A 15,078-nucleotide genomic window follows, 5' to 3' on the forward strand; every position below is an offset into this window, starting at 1 on the left:
CTCATATACCATCCCTACTGTTCAAAAGCGGTGGTGCACCTTTGAAGTTCAGACTTTCTGCTCTGGGGTCTACATTCTTTCACGGCTCAATTCCCTCGCCGTCACTCTTGAATACCGCGCGGGGGTCACGAGGTTCGTCTAAGAGTGTCCGTTGGCGCCGCCCATCACCTGCGCGTTTTTTTTTCGCCTTGACAGAGAGGAGCCCGATGATGTCGGACAGTCGGACCAACTCATAACGTCTTTCGATCGTATCTTCGTCTTTGTCAAATATACAATCCATTGTTATGGCTTTTGGTCCTACGGAAAACCTTCTGTCTGAATTGGCGGGGACGGTCGCAACCGGAGTGAACTTGAACCAACCTTGACGAAAGCGGCCGCAACCCGGCGGAGACGCTACTTCACGCTTCACAATACTCAATCGGTTCTGTTTCGGTCGCTTCGCTTAGCAAATCAGCATTCCATCTTTTCCGTCACTTTTGGAGCTTCAGTCGCTGCAATTTTCGTCTTGGCATTAGTGAATCAGTGAAGAGCGCTGCGCTAAGTCGAATAACGGGGATTCGTGCCTCAACATTGAATGACATGCTTTGGGGATCGATCGCCGGTATCTGCCTCATCTATACTTCAACTTCAATCACTCAGCGCTCGTTTCTCAAATTCTGCGATCTCCAGCCTCACTTTGAAGGCGCTCGTCAAATGATTGGTTCAATCGCACTCCTGTTGTGATTTTCTGAACTGTTATCCATCATTGCGTCAATTCTATCTCGACTCCTAAATCCTCATTTTACTAACAACTGCTTGTGTATTCGTGACAGGGAGCGAATTAGTTTTCTTTCGAATATAAACGAGCGTACGCTGTTCTCTCCTTAACGACTCCCAACGAATTTTCGGTTGAACGAGCCGTTTTCGGGATAGAAAGATTTGGTGCTTTGAACTTCAGTTTCGAGGTACGTAAAGTCGCCAACTCGACCTTTCTCCCACTTCTGCGCCCTCACGCCATCATCACATTCGATGGAAGCTATTTACGCGATTCTCGTTAGTACTAATTGCTATGTTTCCAGATAACGTTAACGTGATTCCTATCTTTACGACCGTCGGAGTTTAGTCAACATGTCTTTCCAAAACTTTGACTCTTTCCAAAACCAGCACCCGTCGGCCGACGCTGCTGCTGCTGCTTCAGGCGCTCCGGCTACTGCGGATACCACCATGACCGGCCAGGCTGACCCCACCACTGGCTCTTTCCAGGGTCCTGCCCCCGGCGAGCCCTCGGCCGCTCCCGTGGCTCAGCAAGGCAATGATGGAAAGACCACTCTCTGGTACGCTTGGCCTCGATCATCGCGCTTATGCGCATATTCGAAAAGATGTGTGCTCTTTTTTGCTGACCACGGTTCAGGATGGGCGAGCTTGAGCCTTGGATCGATGAGAACTTCATCCGCAACCTGTGGTTCCAGATGGGCGAGCAGGTCAATGTCAAGATGATCCGTGACAAGTTTTCTGGGTGAGTTTATGGGAAACTCCTTCCACTCTTGAAGGCGATCCTAATGTTGGTAGTAGGAGCAATGCCGGATATTGCTTCGTCGACTTCGCTTCCCCTGCCGCTGCTGCCAAGGCCCTCTCTCTGAACGGGACCCCCATGCCCAACACCAACCGCGTGTTCAAGCTGAACTGGGCCACTGGCGGCGGTCTTGCTGATAGAAGGTGAGTTATGTACATTGTACAATGTGAACCTGGATCTAACGGAGATTAACTTGTGCAGCCGTGACGACCGTGGTCCCGAGTATTCCATCTTTGTTGGTGATCTCGGCCCTGAAGTCAACGAATACGTCCTTGTTTCCCTGTTCCAGAACCGATTCCCGTCCTGCAAGTCCGCCAAGATCATGACCGACCCCATCAGCGGCATGTCTCGTGGCTATGGTTTCGTTCGCTTCTCCGACGAGAACGACCAGCAGCGTGCTTTGACCGAGATGCAGGGCGTTTACTGCGGCAACCGCCCCATGCGCATCTCGACCGCCACTCCCAAGAACAAGGGTCCTGGTGTTGTTCCCGGAGCCATGGGCATGCCTGGTCCCGCTGGCATGTACCCCCCAATGGGCGCTCCTCCCATGGGATTCTACGGTGCTCCTCAGCCTATGAACCAGTTCACTGACCCTAACAACACAACCGTCTTCGTCGGTGGACTATCTGGTTATGTCACCGAGGATGAACTCCGCTCTTTCTTCCAGGGATTCGGCGAGATCACCTACGTCAAGATCCCTCCTGGAAAGGGTTGCGGCTTCGTTCAGTTCGTTCAGCGCCACGCCGCGGAAATGGCCATCAACCAGATGCAGGGATACCCCATCGGTAACTCTCGTGTGCGTCTCAGCTGGGGTCGCTCTCAGAACAACTCCGGCCCCGCTGGCAGCCCTTACCGCCCTGCTCCTCCCCCGCCTCCGATGTACCCCTCTATGGGCATGCCCCCAGCGCACCAGTACGGTGGTTTCGCGCCTATGAAGGTTGGTAGTCTCAATAATACTTCTGAAGCCCCTCGATCATCCGATGAAGCTCAGTTTGATTAACGAAGACTTGTACAGTAAAAAGCGTTCGTTATTCTGAAGCACCTGCAGGAGTTTTGCGTCATTCCAACGATGGGTCTTTTGTGTCATAACACGTTTGCTATTTATTACTGCGAAGGCTCCCCTCTATAGCTCTTGATGGGCATTCTCTCCTGTGCTACTCGTTTGATCTCGTATGAGCGCTTTATTCACCGCAAGATTAAGCTCTTTCTATTTAAACCTATCTCAATGTTCTTCATCATGCCATTACCCCTTTCTTGATGTTTCCCTTGTTCACCCATGCCCCGATGTCCCCTTCTATTCTCGTCATATTCGGCCCCTAGGTTACGTTGCTCATGTAACAGCAATTCAAATTGTTTATGCGCTTTCACCCTTACCCTTTTTTTCGTCTTTCCTCCTGTCTCCTATACTCTTCGGGCAGGCATTCTGCGAAAAGTTCATCTCTCATGTCTTTCTCATGAAGCAATCAAGTTCAATCGTATTCCGCTATGAGGATGCTACGCCATACTTTTTGCTAGACAAATGGCCTGTACAACACCCTTGTTTGCCCTGCTGTTTCTTCGATTTAGGTTTCATGGAAGATCTTTTTTTTCCCACTCATTTAACCCTTTTTTTTGTGCGCAAGAGGTCTATTTTGACCATGAAGCCGGGTGCTTTCCACAGACATTGAGAAGGAGGCGGATTCTCATCAGTTCATCATCATACCATTGTAGTCCCCACGGAGGATTCATCGTTTGTCAATCTTCGCGTGCCTATGAAGTTCGCTCGGCGCCTCGATTGCATCATTGTTAAAGGGTTGGCGGCGGTCTGTTACGCGAGTGCGAGCAGTCTCTGGGCTTTCCAAGTATATGCAAGCGTTCGTAACTTTTCTGGTTCTTTGCAGCTCTTGGAGTGGTCTTCTGTTGCTCGATATTCATTCGCGTCTGGCGTTTACTCTCCTATCGTTTGTCTGCCCTTCACGGATGATTCCCCCTTTACTGACTAGCTCGCTGAGTTCATGTGCCGTTGCCTCTTCACAAATCGGAATAGCGAAATAGATAGCCTTCAATACGCTTATTGCCGCTCCATCCCTCTCACTACGCCTTATCATAGTAAAAGACTTTCGCCTATACCATGTTTCATCGCAAGAAATAAGGGCGCAAGTGTTTGGGCCCAGAGTGTCGTCAGTTGACCTCTTTCCACGCCCTCCTTCCGATTTTGGAAATTCTATTCCCAACTTGCTTAGTAGAGCAGGAGCACCCATTGGTACCTAAATATCGCCTGCTTTTGTCTTCACCTTCACCTCTTTCGCCATCGACTATCGTCTTCGAGGTCAGCTACTCAGGACTTTTCTTTTTGTCCTTGGTCAGCACCTGCATGTGCTTTCATTTACTCCAGTATTCTCTACAGAACCCAGCTTCATGATTCAGCTCTCATTCTTCCCGAGACTCGAAACCGCATAGGTTCAGGATGCGATACGAGAACTGGGATGTGCTGCTCTTCCCTGAGAGCTCCAAGGTGCCGATTCAGGAGTTCAGGACACAATGTTTCGTGACCCAAGAGGAAGGTCGGTGCCAATCCAGCCAGCAAGTACGACGTCGATCCCTCACTCATGCCACTACAGTGGAGACTCCGTATATCAACAGTGCTGCCATCGTCAATCCTGGCTCTTACTTCATGCCGCGAGCTTCTGTAGTCCAACTGCCAGTCCTCACGACTTTCATCCCGAGTTTGCCTCAGAATACCCCGTTTCGAGTGTCTGTTCACAGCTGGGACAAACCTCGTCCTAGCCTTTTAATGGAGAGTCTGATGCAACCAGATGACGCCTTGCTATTCGAGATTCGGATCTTCATTGATGGATTATGTGTTTCGTAAGTCCATTCATCTGTTACAACCCTTTTAAGCTCAAGAAATGTGCTAAATTGATCTACAATGTGTGATAGAGGAAGTGTTTTCGGGCAGAGAACTAACTGGCCGCATATTATTGGTAACTTCGGCTTCTCATCCCTTATACACATTAAAGATGACTAATTGCTCCGTTTCTATCCAGAACTCAGTTCTCGTAGGAATCCCTTCCTCATCCTCTTCTGAGAGTACTCTGACAGGCCTTAAAGATGTCGATAAGAACGGAGATCAGGACTACCTTCGTTTCCCACCCTTCCACCAAGAGATTCTGGAACAAAGACATTGGGAAGCTGGAGACTTGCATGGCAGGATCAGAGTGGTTATAGCTGAAGGATTCGCTCGGCCAAATCGCAACCCTCCCTTCGAGAGAGTCAAGGATCTAATTGCGTTTTCCTTCCAGCATGCGCCTCTGCGTAAGTACTTTCTGACTGATTTCTCTTCCCTCTAAACTAGTGATCTGGGCTGATCCCAGAGCAGAAGTCTTAGAGTGCTCTAACATTGCCTGGCCTAATTCTGGCATGTGGTCCCGTGGGCAGCGCGTCTTCAAATACAATGCTGGAAGCGTTATGAGCGGTGCAAAGCAAGAAGAGGACCTTCACGCCCACTCGCCCACTCGACATGAGAATCGAAGCGTGGTAGCCAACAGCAACCGAGTCAGTAACCCGGCAGCTTATACGGCTTGGCCGTATAGGAATTATCCACCACCTCCCCCACCTCAGTGGCAAAATAGCAACAGGGAAACAACTTGGACATATCAGCCTACTCAAGAACCTCTCATAGCGGACCCTTTCATCGATCCACACATCCTTGACCCCGCTGCACGCCATCGAGGGGCAAGACCATCTTGGGAGGACGTGTATATGCCTGATTATATTTCCAGTTCATCCAGCAGCCGCGCTATATCCAACATGACCGGTATAAGCTACGAGCATAGCAAGCAACCAAGCATTGTTGCTCCTATTGATGAGGAAACGTATTCTCAACTTTTCGAGGGAGTCAGTCCCCCAAAGCCTCTAGCCTGCAATTCTCAAGCACCCAAGAATACGCCATCATCACTACCTCCTGTGGCTCCTAAGCTTTCTGCTACTGCCGAAGAGCGTTCATCGTCTTGTGTCAAGACTGCAAGGCGCCCATCGATTCTGAAGGAGCTTTCGCAGCCAGGATCCAGAAGCGTCTCTGGTTCCAGCGTCAAATCCAATCTCCCTGCCGAGGGATTGCTGGAAGCTACAGCAACTTGCAAATTGCACGTTAGTCCAACTACACAGATCAGGAGTAGGAAGGAGGGAAACACTTCGGATAATAAGGAGAATGAGGCCTCTAGCGAGATAATACGCCGGGATAATGACAAGGTCGACCGTACACCTACCAAACTCACCGTGCGCACAAGTGGAAATTTCGAGACACCCATCGAGTCCAGACGACGCCGTTCTACCACGGGTTCTGCTCGTGGAGGTGTGAGTCTCATTGCAGAAAAGGAGACGCTGCTCCTCAGTCCGTCCAAGAACTTGACCGTGGTCGAAGATCACGATCAAAACGCAGGCTTTGATGACTTTCTGGATGCGAAACTTCAGATTATCGACACTGCTGCTGATACAGTTGAGATTGACTAACTCGGGCCACCAACATGATGCTCCTGAGTGTCAATAGCAGCTGAGGGGTGATGTATCCTTCGAGAGTTGCTTGGGTTGCAATGTCTGCAACGTTTGCAGGCTCATGCTTTCCAAAGAATCCACACTCATTGATTGTTATATATGCTTCTAACTATATTATTATTGACGACAAGGTTGACTGGTGTTGTAGAGAGGTGATTATTGATGGACCTTCCATCAGAGAAATGTGTTTGTTATGCTCAATTGGTCAGCCCAGCTTTCATCAACGGTTCCATAGTAGATACAATTACCATGTCCGTATGGTCTGTAAGGCAAAAGACTGTACACTTGACAGTTACCTAGTGAAGATCCATGCACTCCTAGAACAATCCAGACAAGTTAATTCGAGTCCGAATCAGCTCATCATCCTGTTCCCTTCTGGGTTTGCATCATCAAGTTCCCTATAGAGCCCTCACAGGCTGTTCTGCTACTGCTAGATACAGTGCATTAGCTCATAGGGTAGGAATGTAAAAACAGCAGGAACCCGAGGTGAGATGGCAGAGATCACCTGCATGATCTCTGCTGCCTCTACATTAGTTACAGGGGCCTTCTGCGTATTCACACATTCACTCCTTCTGTTTGTTTACTCACCCACATGCTTACAGTCCATCTCAACTTGTGTTTGTCTCTCTCCTTCCGCTCCATATCATATCCTCCTCTTTTCTCATCCCAATAAATCATCTTTCGGCATGGATTCCCCTGAGAAGAACAATCGTCTCGCCTTTGGCGTCACCTCGTTTCCTTCCAGTACGCCTCACCAAGCCAGCAATCAATCTGGACCTAGTCATCAGATTGGTTTCACGTTCCGTCACCCTCAGGCTTGTGGAGGGTTTTCTCAGTGGGCGTCAAGTTCAGCTGGCCTGTTGAATGCTTCACCTTCTGGGGGCCTTGCTCCTGACGTCTCTGAGAAGACTAATCCAACTAGTTCTGATTGCAAGATGGAGTTAGATGCCGACGAAAATGCTCCTCGTACCGTCGCAGAAGGAGCCCTTGCGGCTTCAGCCGTTGTGGTACGAGGAGAACAAGAGCAGGTCAATTCTCCCGGGCTACTTGCTTCCGATGCCATCGCCCCTGACAAGACCGAAATGTCGGGGGTAACGAGTGTTGTGCCAGTTGCAGCTAGTGCATCGCGGGCATGCGTGGTATTTGAACTTCAGAAGGTAAGCCTATTTCACTCGAGCTAGAGCTAGGAATCCTCTAGGATACCTTCTTCATCTCTATCCCATCAGAATATCAGTAATGCTTCGAACTGACGGAAATTCAATGCAGGGCCCGGAAAAGTGCCTGCCCCTGGCCTCTCTGGATATATCCACCATTAGCATCGACAAAGTCCTTTACTACTTCGGTGTACTGGCAATACAGGCCCTTCTGCTTCCAAAGTTTCAGTGTGACTCTAGCAAAAAGCGTGGCTTTTGGAAAGGCAAGTTGACTTTGTACGGGCTAACCTTTGAGTCGGACTATACCTTCCATACCCCCCTCCAAGCCAAAAGCGCTATGGCCCGTAAGGCCCTCGAGAAGCTGCAGAACCGCTACACCACCTGGAGGGTGCCGCCTGAGCCGATGGACTGCCCTCTAGCGATGGGGTGGGATTGGACGGACATCTTGAAAGGTATCTTACAAATCCTCACGTTGTGATGATAGCTAATGACCTGATTTGACAGATTACTGCATTCAGAATGGTTTGCCGGAACCAACATATACCAAGTACAATCACAAGCAAGGATGTCGCCATGAGGCTCAAGTAGCCAACTTTTCACGCTTTGGAGTGCTCAAGCATTATACTCAGGAGTGGAACTCAAGGAATTCCGCTGCCCAAATGACCCTGTATGCGCTTCTGACGTTTGGTCAACTTCCGCCGGACGGCATCAGCGGAGCGGCCGCGCTACGCAATTTCGACGAGGGCCTATTAATCGTGGTCCCCAGAGAAACATTCGAAGCGGGTATAAGCAACGGGAACGATAGTTCAAAAGGTCCCCGCAAAAGGCTTGGTGAGGAGCATGCCAACAAAGGCCAAGCCAAAAAGCGAGGGTTCAAAAGCAGCTCTGAGAGAGTCAACGCCAACCTTTTACCCTTGGCGGGCAACGCTAGGTTGGCACCAGTTGAAGAGCACGAGGAAAACGTAGAAAAGAGATGGAGCGTCAGCTATCGGGAGCTCAAGTCAGAATTGGAGAGGGGCTGGGAGACACACACAGGAAAACTTCAGAGTAAGGTCTCATCGTCATTGCTATTTCACTCCACCTCTCCCTTCTACTACTGCTTGTCCTCACACTGACTTTTTGGGAATAGGAATATGTCAACTCCTCTCTCTAGAAACTCCAGAATTGCGGATTGAGAGGAGCAACGGCCATTGGAGGGAAGGCGATTACAAGGCCGCTGCGTATTTCAATAATGACCCCTTCCTGCGTCGTGCAAGTCCGATCGGAGAGTCCAAAGGCAGCATGTCCGAAGCCAAAGAGGCCTGTGCCCAAAAAGTGATTACATACCTCATCGAGATGGTGAGGGAAGATACTCGCTTGGAAGATGAGGCAGCAAAAGAGAGTGATAGGATCAGAAACTGGGGGAGCATTAGCCGCTAAGTAGATTATCTCCATCTCGGAGTGGAGTCCTTGATGTCGCATTGACGCACAAGTAGGCTCTGGATGGCCATTTCTTCAAAGTGGTGCGGGCCCCAAAGGTCTTTGAGGAGACTTTTGGGCGCAAGAACAACTTTTACCTCAAGGTGGCTATCAAATATGTGACTGTATTTGATGGATGGGAGGGTTACGGCCAGGGTGTTGCGGGTTTTGTTCCGAGCCGAGATGGATATAGACCCAAGTGAGAGTCGCTTGGACCGGCACTGATAGCTAGAAGAGATAGCTACGAAGACCACGTTGTTCATCTTACCATTTCTGCATGGACGTGTAGAGTAGTACAAGAGGCCTAGAATCCATGACCAAGCTAAGGTCCCTTGATTCGGCTATTTCATACAGCCAACTGTCGTGAGCTATCACAGGTGGGTTAGACCACCCATACAATCTGTGAAAGCCTATCTTTTGTTCAATCCAACAGGGACATGAATTATGCTTGCGAAGATGGAACGGGAGTATCTAATTCTACTCGCAGCCGTCTACCTTGACGGCTTCAATCTAGTTAAGGGAGAAGCGGGGCCGCAACTGGTAGATATAGGTCATGATTCCAAAGAGCGCATACTGTTTCAAGATGGAGACATGGCAGTCCATGAGGAAGTAATGCCATAATACTCGCAACGCGTGGACAACAGTCATGATATGAACATTGAAAAAGTTAAAGGAGTCCTCTGGGGTCCCATTGCTCAGGACCAGCAGGACGGCCAGGTCGCAGCATTCTTTGAACTGGGCTAGGAGGTCGGTGACTTCCCAAGCATTCCAGTGTTCTAGGACCTGCTACCATCAACTGGTTTGTTAAAGGCCATCTGCCGCAAGCCCTACCTCCATTACCTTGTGCAATGCACTTTCTTGACAGCACTCGGCCTGAGCATTCTCTGAGCTGTGTCTAGCCTAGCAAGGGCTGGCAAAGTCCTAGTTCAAGATAGAGTTATGAAAAGCAAGCGGATGATAGTGCTGCCACCACAGCTATCGTCAGAATTGTTAGGAAGTGGATAACACCCTCCAGAAGGACGCAGCTTTCTTCCTGAATTGCTGGCTAAGGAAAGGAAAATACTATTAGGAAACTACATCTGCGATTCTCCGCAAAAAGCCTTCCAGGATCAGTAAAGGCAGAGAAACCGACTAGGAGAATAGATGTTTGAAGGTCTGCAACTTCCTCAATTCATAAGCCATTTCCGGAGAGAATCCTCTCCTTGACTAGGGTCTCATCACGTAACGCCGCAACGTACAGGAGCCACTGACTGGAGCCAAAACAGGAGACAACCAAAGAAAGAAGCTCAAGATAAGCAGGGTAAGAGAACAGTAAAGGGGATAGAAGAAAGGCACATTTTGAGCAGAGAATCTTAATAGATTCTCAAGGGACAAAGAGGATTTATGTTTAGTTATAACTTGCTGCCCATTCGGAAACTCACGAGAATAAAATATTAAGTAACGAGGTAGAAAGTAAAGTGGGAGAAGGAAAAGAGAAGAATGTAGGAGGCTCATAGTCACAGATACCCAGGTGAGTCAGATGCCATCAAAGACAGTGGAAGGCGTCTTAATAAACTGCAAAAAAGGAAGGGATATGCATGGAAGAATACGACCAACGCCAGTCTCACAGCAAGTATCCAAATCATGTCGACAGACAAGTAACAAAGGAAATGAGAAAAGGAGAAGAATAACAGAGCAACCGAATAGCACAAGTTGGGCACAACTTTGGAAAGTTTATGAAATGTACAGAGCAAGGGTATAATGGAGTTTCAAAACTGAAGAACCGACGGACTCATTTATAAGCCATCTCCGGCACCGGTCTCAACACCATCTGTTGGATAGGAGATGTTTGGGTCAAATCCGAATCCAGCAGTATCCGCATCAGTGTTGAGGAAGGTGTCGAAGTCGAAGTTCTCAAGGATATCGGGGTTCTCTAGAGCGCTGAAATCAAGATTGAACGCAGACGCCTGTTGTCTGAATTAGTAACCATCGCTCAACGGGACCTGGACGAAGGAATGGAGAAATATCATACATCAGGGATGCTGAGGTCATTGAAAGACTGCTGGGTCTGATCCGGGGGTGGTTGTTGCACAATAGGCTGAGGTGCTGGTGCCGATGTTGGCTGCTGAGGAGCACCAGTCGTCGGATTCGGTCCAGCCTTGTTGAAGGAGCTAGGATGCTGAGGAGTGATCGGCGTCGACGGAGTGGGTGTGGTTGGAGGATGTTCGGCTTCGGAGGAGGGTGTAGCAGCCGTGTTCGCGGCGGCGGCAGCGGCAGCGGGTTGCTTCTTTGTGGTTCGCTAGAATTGCGTTCAATACAGGTAAAACAAAAACAGTCGATTTAGTAAAAATTGGGATGTAAAAACATACCTTCCGTGCAGTGTCCTTGGGCTCTTTCTTCTTCGGTGCCGGTTTACTCGTCTGCTGAGGTGTCGGAGGAGCAGCATTCTGGGTTTGAGGAGACGCCCGACCAGTGTTGACACCAGCCGGCGGAGCCTGAGGAGGCGGCATGGAGTTCTGAGTCTGAGGCGTCCCAGTAGATTGAGGTTGCTGGGCCGGAGATTGTTGTGGTGCCATGGGTTGACCCTGTTGCTGCTGCCAATTGCCACTCGGAACCCGGCCGACTGCTCCAGCCGGAATGGGCTGGCCCATTTGAGGTCCGCTGAAGGCCGGATTAGAGCTCGGCGGACGCATACCGTTCGGACCGGCCATGGCATCCGGCATGCCCTTCATGAAGAACTGTCCGCCAGCCATGTCATGAGGCATCTGGCCGCCGTTGAAATTCATCGCAGCCGGCGATCCACGGTTCTGAGCCATGGCGTCTGCCGCACTTGGTGATCCTGGGAGACCAGTCTGAGGCATTTTCGGCGTACCTCGTTTCATCTGATCGTTGGGGTTTGGTGACGTGCCTGCCCTGCTGCCTTGGGGAGAGGCGCCTGGAGGCAAGCCCTGTTGCCCAGGCATTGGGGGCTGGCCATCAGTACGAGACATGCTGTCCTGCTCTTGACGAGCCATCATGAGACGCCGCTTATTCTGCTGTTCAAGCAGCATCAACTGCATTTGATAATCCTGGAGAGCATGGTTACCGTGCTGACCGCCAGGTGTCTGCATCCCAGCCCGTACCTGGGCCATCTGACCATTCGCGCCGTAGTAGTCGCCGTTCATCGGATACATACCCTGGCCGTCTGGCATAGGCACCAGATCGGTCTGGTTCGGCATGACACCGGGGTTCATTAAGCCATTCGGAATGCCCTGGTTATTCAGTGCTGAGCGTGAGTGATGAAGGGCTAAGTTCTGAGCATATACCTGGATGGATTTTTGCTGAGCAGCAGGACCTGGTTGCTGGAAACCCGCAAACTGAGCCGGATTCATCGCCCGTGGGTTGATTCCATTTTGCATCAATAGCGCTTGCGAGTTCGGCTGACCCGGCATGCCTTGTCCCTGACCCCGCCCATTGGGCGCCAACTGTTGCCCGTTCATAGGACCGTTCTCGAGGCGTGGCCGCTTCGAGGGCGAAGGCGCATTTTCCGCAGACGAGGGAGATTGTGGGCGGTGTCCGTTCATGTCCATGTCAGAATGCTCTCTTTGCATCTGCTGCATCATGTGCATCTGCTGGTTTTTCTGAAGCTGTGCGATTTGCTGCTGCGAACTGTTTAAACATTCAATCAGTATATGATTCTCGCGCAAGACAGCCGGACTCTAAAGAGGATACGTACAGTCCGCCGGTGTTATTCTGCAATACGGTCTTCTGAAGGTTTGCAGGGACCATGCCGTTGCGGCGCATATTGAGGGGACCCATCTGTCCGGGAATCGCCGGTTGTTGCCGCAAGAATTGGTTGTGTTGCTGCTCTCTTAGCCGCATCATATTCTACCGAATACCAATTAGACCCATTTCATCCGGAGCAAGAGGAGCGGGGAGGTACCTGAGTGTGTTGGAGATACTGTCTCACGTCGTTGCTGTTCCCTTTCTTGCGCTGAGCCCAGAAGAAATCCCAGAACAGACTGAACCAATCTAAGAGGAAAGAGGATTGTTGACTTTCGCTGGCGAGATTAGGTCGAGGAAGGTCATCAGGAATCTTAATCTTATCACCGTCCTTGCTATCGGTCATCATCGCATCGCCTTCGACACCATTCATGTCTTCACGACGGTGACCCGGACTTGTTTTTGTTGGGGGTTCAGTGTTCAATTTGATCGACTCATCTTTCACGAGAGCCCTTGCACATTCATGATAGCCACGTTTCAGAAAATAGTCGTAGATGTAGGTGTTGAGGTTGTTGATCATCGTCTCAGGTATGTTGTTCACATTTCCATCGTTACGAGGAGCCGTGGAACCGTTATTCATCATAGGAACACCACCAACCGGGCCCCCGGCCCCAGGATTCATTCCCACATTCATCTGATTCATGGTGGCACTGCGAGGAGTCTGGCCACCCTCGCTTGTTGTTGGTCCCTTATGAAAGCCGTTGGTGAGATTCTGTTTCAGTGCGCATCCAGAGTCTCGAGGCGAGATATCTCACCACAGATCGAAGACGAGGCGCGCGTGCGGATTGGTGGTATGGGGTACTGGAAGATAGGAGGAGAAGGCGAAGTGACCGGCGCTTCGAACTCAACAAACAATGGCTCTGGGTGATTCCCTTTTCCAAATCAAGCACGAATATAAGATAGAGAACAGAAGTCGATATGCCCGAACCAACTTCAGATAGCGTCCACAAATCTACCGATGTAAGTCAGATACCGCGCTGATGCGAGTGCAAATTGAGAACAACAATGACTACCCACTGGGAGAAGAAAAACAAGTGTGATTGTCTCAGGAGCAGACGCGAAATGGGGACAATATTGTAACGATCGATGCTTTTCAAGCGCAATCGGGGTACAAAAAAACCAGTATGGCACAGTACGTGGGATTTCTTAAGGGATCTATTGATCTTGGGTAAGATTGGGACAAAAGCGAGGAGAGTAATAGAACAGCCAGAGGGAAAAGTGCGCGATAAGATTAGTCGGGGGGTTTCGATGAGCGACAAGAAGGGGCGAGAGGCGCAAGAAGATGGAGGAGAGGACGGGTGCGGCGCTTTAGGGGAGGCAGGTCAAATCATGCCCCGACGGGCACCACTTGGGGAGAAAAAGAGAACGAAGGAAAGAATTCAAGACGGAAATACCTCGATGAGCTCTGGAAGAAAGAGATGACGGTGGATTCGGCAAATCCGGCCGATCTTACGAGGAAACGGTTGGAGGAAGAGGAGGAGGGGGGAAAAGAGGCGAAGGTTAGGACAAGGTGTGAAGCGGTCGGTGGATCTGAGGTGATCTGGTGGGTGGGAGGACGTGGATAACCAGCGCGGTTCCTGGAGGTGGTGCTGGGCTTTCACCTTTACCTTCAGTGGCACGTCGGCTGGGCGTAAATCGCTTGTTCGGCTCGGATTAACTGGTGCGGAACTCGGCGGGAGGGCTGGGAGATGCGGCGTTCTCGCGTATTTCTGAGCATGCAACCCAGAGAGGCGAAGAAACGGGACTCCGTCGATACTTTACAAAGCGAGAATGGGAAAAAAATTAAGGCGATATGAACTGATGGATGACAACAAGAAATAACAGAGATCTAAATCTTTGGGTTCATTGAGATCGAATCTCAAATGAGACTCATCAATAAATTTGATGAGGGAAAAAACAGGTAAAGAAAAGAGAGAAAAGTGGCAGGTTGGAATATCTGGATGTATCGCGCGGATGATTCTCGCAACATCATTGTTCCGAATATGCAACAGTTGTTATACATCGTAACGGAAGCATAACAGTGAGCGATTTTTCCATGACTTAGAAGATAGGCTGGGGGAATCAGTGTGGAGGGATAGCAGGATACAAATGAAAGCTATATCATTATTAGCAGAGAAGTTTTTATCCTGGCATGCAACCACATATAACAGTCTGGAAGTCTGCTGGAAGAAACTAAAGACGTATTGAGAATACATTACCGGTGGCTAGGAACCATCAGTAATACCAGCAAGGACATACCTAAGGTAGGTAGGTAGGTACCACCAGACTATGAGATGGATACTTTGTGGCTATCATACTGGATTAGACATGTACAGCTGTGCAGTTTCACTACTTGCTTCGGACATTGAGATGTCAAGTCTGTCTTGTGGCAATCCTCTGTCTCTTCGCGATGCCATATGAGGTATCTACATAGTAGATGTCATCAGATGATAGGTGATTTTCCCCAGACACGATGATCATAACACAGGAAACCGCGTCTCATAATATCTTTGCCCGATCAGTCCGTGTAGTAGTACAAGCATAGTCGTGGATGTCCTCCAGAGTGGTTTGCCAATTTCTAATTCATCATTTGTTTTGAATCTCCACAGAATCTGTCCGTGGATGGGTTCCATTTCCCGTCGTGTATTGACTGTATTCATA

At 49.8% G+C, this 15,078-nt stretch overlaps 5 protein-coding genes across 5 annotated transcripts; 3 read left to right on the forward strand and 2 right to left on the reverse strand.

Moving 5' to 3' along the window:
* Positions 1-1,107: 1,107 nt before the first annotated feature.
* Positions 1,108-2,552, forward strand: Aspvir_008180 (RNA-binding protein; the record flags this gene model as incomplete). Its single annotated transcript, XM_043271356.1, has 4 exons — positions 1,108-1,313; positions 1,391-1,495; positions 1,552-1,695; positions 1,754-2,552. 4 exons carry the CDS (start codon positions 1,108-1,110, stop codon positions 2,550-2,552), a joined length of 1,254 nt encoding a protein of 417 aa, XP_043127291.1.
* A 1,446-nt stretch (positions 2,553-3,998) lies between these two features.
* On the forward strand, positions 3,999-6,043 carry Aspvir_008181 (uncharacterized protein; the record flags this gene model as incomplete). Its single annotated transcript, XM_043271357.1, has 5 exons — positions 3,999-4,095; positions 4,153-4,399; positions 4,472-4,515; positions 4,634-4,846; positions 4,911-6,043. 5 exons carry the CDS (start codon positions 3,999-4,001, stop codon positions 6,041-6,043), a joined length of 1,734 nt encoding a protein of 577 aa, XP_043127292.1.
* A 728-nt stretch (positions 6,044-6,771) lies between these two features.
* Aspvir_008182 (uncharacterized protein) lies at positions 6,772-8,658 on the forward strand (the record flags this gene model as incomplete). Its single annotated transcript, XM_043271358.1, has 4 exons — positions 6,772-7,242; positions 7,352-7,691; positions 7,744-8,286; positions 8,369-8,658. 4 exons carry the CDS (start codon positions 6,772-6,774, stop codon positions 8,656-8,658), a joined length of 1,644 nt encoding a protein of 547 aa, XP_043127293.1.
* Positions 8,659-9,207: 549 nt separating this feature from the next.
* Positions 9,208-9,534, reverse strand: Aspvir_008183 (uncharacterized protein; the record flags this gene model as incomplete). Its single annotated transcript, XM_043271359.1, has 2 exons — positions 9,208-9,480; positions 9,529-9,534. 2 exons carry the CDS (start codon positions 9,532-9,534, stop codon positions 9,208-9,210), a joined length of 279 nt encoding a protein of 92 aa, XP_043127294.1.
* A 938-nt stretch (positions 9,535-10,472) lies between these two features.
* On the reverse strand, positions 10,473-13,081 carry somA (putative cAMP-dependent protein kinase pathway protein (Som1); the record flags this gene model as incomplete). The annotated part of the gene is made up of 5 exons (XM_043271360.1): positions 10,473-10,643; positions 10,709-10,975; positions 11,046-12,324; positions 12,392-12,543; positions 12,599-13,081. The coding sequence occupies 5 exons, from the start codon at positions 13,079-13,081 to the stop codon at positions 10,473-10,475; spliced, it is 2,352 nt and encodes a 783-aa protein (XP_043127295.1).
* Positions 13,082-15,078: the final 1,997 nt, after the last annotated feature.

The sequence above is a fragment of the Aspergillus viridinutans genome (genome assembly GCF_018404265.1).
Source record: "Aspergillus viridinutans IFM 47045 DNA, scaffold_6, whole genome shotgun sequence".
Lineage (NCBI taxonomy): Eukaryota > Fungi > Ascomycota > Eurotiomycetes > Eurotiales > Aspergillaceae > Aspergillus > Aspergillus viridinutans.